The 1,355-nt window shown below is 46.5% G+C and overlaps 1 protein-coding gene across 1 annotated transcript; it reads left to right on the plus strand.

Moving 5' to 3' along the window:
- The first annotated feature begins 436 nt into the window (after positions 1-436).
- Positions 437-1,129, plus strand: LOC129770669 (cuticle protein CP14.6-like). The gene is made up of 2 exons (XM_055773631.1): positions 437-518; positions 589-1,129. The coding sequence occupies exons 1-2, from the start codon at positions 504-506 to the stop codon at positions 1,009-1,011; spliced, it is 438 nt and encodes a 145-aa protein (XP_055629606.1). The 5' UTR covers positions 437-503; the 3' UTR covers positions 1,012-1,129.
- Positions 1,130-1,355: the final 226 nt, after the last annotated feature.

A 1,355-nucleotide genomic window follows, 5' to 3' on the forward strand; every position in this document is an offset into this window, starting at 1 on the left:
GAATCGTGAAGTATTCCATCAACACCAGCTGCGTGTTTATACAATCCGTCGATGCTAATGCAGATACTAATGTATCGGCTGATGCGAATGTTAATATGTCAAAGTGCCGCTGATAGATAACATGTCATCCCGTCCTCCCCGGTTGATCGATCATTATCTGATAATCATTTTCGAATATTAATATGATCGATAAGGTCATTGGAACAAAGCCAGTCTGTTTCTTCTGCAAGCGGGTCAAACAAGCCGAATGTGACATGTTAGTCAAATTTTTTTTGCCACCCTCACGCTACCAGAGGTGGCGCAATCGGATTCTGGCGCGCAGAACCGAAAAGCTTTAGCGCGGGTCCAAGTTCGTGCTCTTTTGGGGGTGCGAAGATGCGTTCGGCGTGTAAAGAGTATAAAAACATATGCATGCTTTCGAGAAGATATTCAGTACCCATCTTCGATTCATTCTATTATCATCTCTTCTTCGCTGAGCGCTCGAACAATCTAAGGCTTTGGACATGTACAAAAAATTGGTGAGTTTGTTCTCCTTCGATTCACTTTGCGGGCTGAGAATTAATCAGAACTTTGATTCTTCCGCCACAGTATATCGCCTCCCTGCTGGTAGCTGTGGCATTCGCAGCCCCACCGCGTCATTCCACTGGTGGTCGCACCACTGGTGACGCTGACGCAACTATCCTGGCCCAGGATTCGGTTATCAACGAGGATGGCAGCTATGCGTATAACTACGAAACCAGCAACGGTATCCGTGCCAACCAGCGAAGCCAGGATGGTATCAGAGCTAGCGGACAGTTTGGTTTCGTGGCCCCCGAAGGTGTGGACATTCAGCTGAGTTACACCGCCGATGAGAACGGATTCGTGCCACAGGGTGCCCATCTGCCGATTGAGCCACCAGCACCAGACCACGTTATCAAGCTACTGCAGGATCTGCGTGCCACCAACAATCGTGACTTCGATTTGGCTCTGCTTGACTCCACCATCGCCCGGTTGAAGGCTACCCAGGGCTAAGCGAATGCATTGTTCCAAACGGTGGAATATTGTTGTACAGGTTCCGAACGAAAAGATTGTTAGCGTTATTTGATTAGGTGTTAAGTAAAAATGAATATATTGTTTTAGGTGAACATTAGACAGTGTTTTCTTCGGGGTGAATAATTAGTTCCAGACCAGTTCCGCCTGTCACGAACGTACAATTTCAGTAACTATAGTAGCCTTCCGACGAAAAGTAGCAAACTGGCAAACCCCTACAGAACAGTGACTCACAGATCGGAACTGATTTGCACAGAATTTCCGGCTTTTTGCAACAGAAGCATTTTTTAAAACCAATCATCAGAACCGAAGTGAATACTTGAAAC

This window comes from Toxorhynchites rutilus, chromosome 2 (assembly GCF_029784135.1).
Source record: "Toxorhynchites rutilus septentrionalis strain SRP chromosome 2, ASM2978413v1, whole genome shotgun sequence".
Classification (NCBI taxonomy): domain Eukaryota; kingdom Metazoa; phylum Arthropoda; class Insecta; order Diptera; family Culicidae; genus Toxorhynchites; species Toxorhynchites rutilus.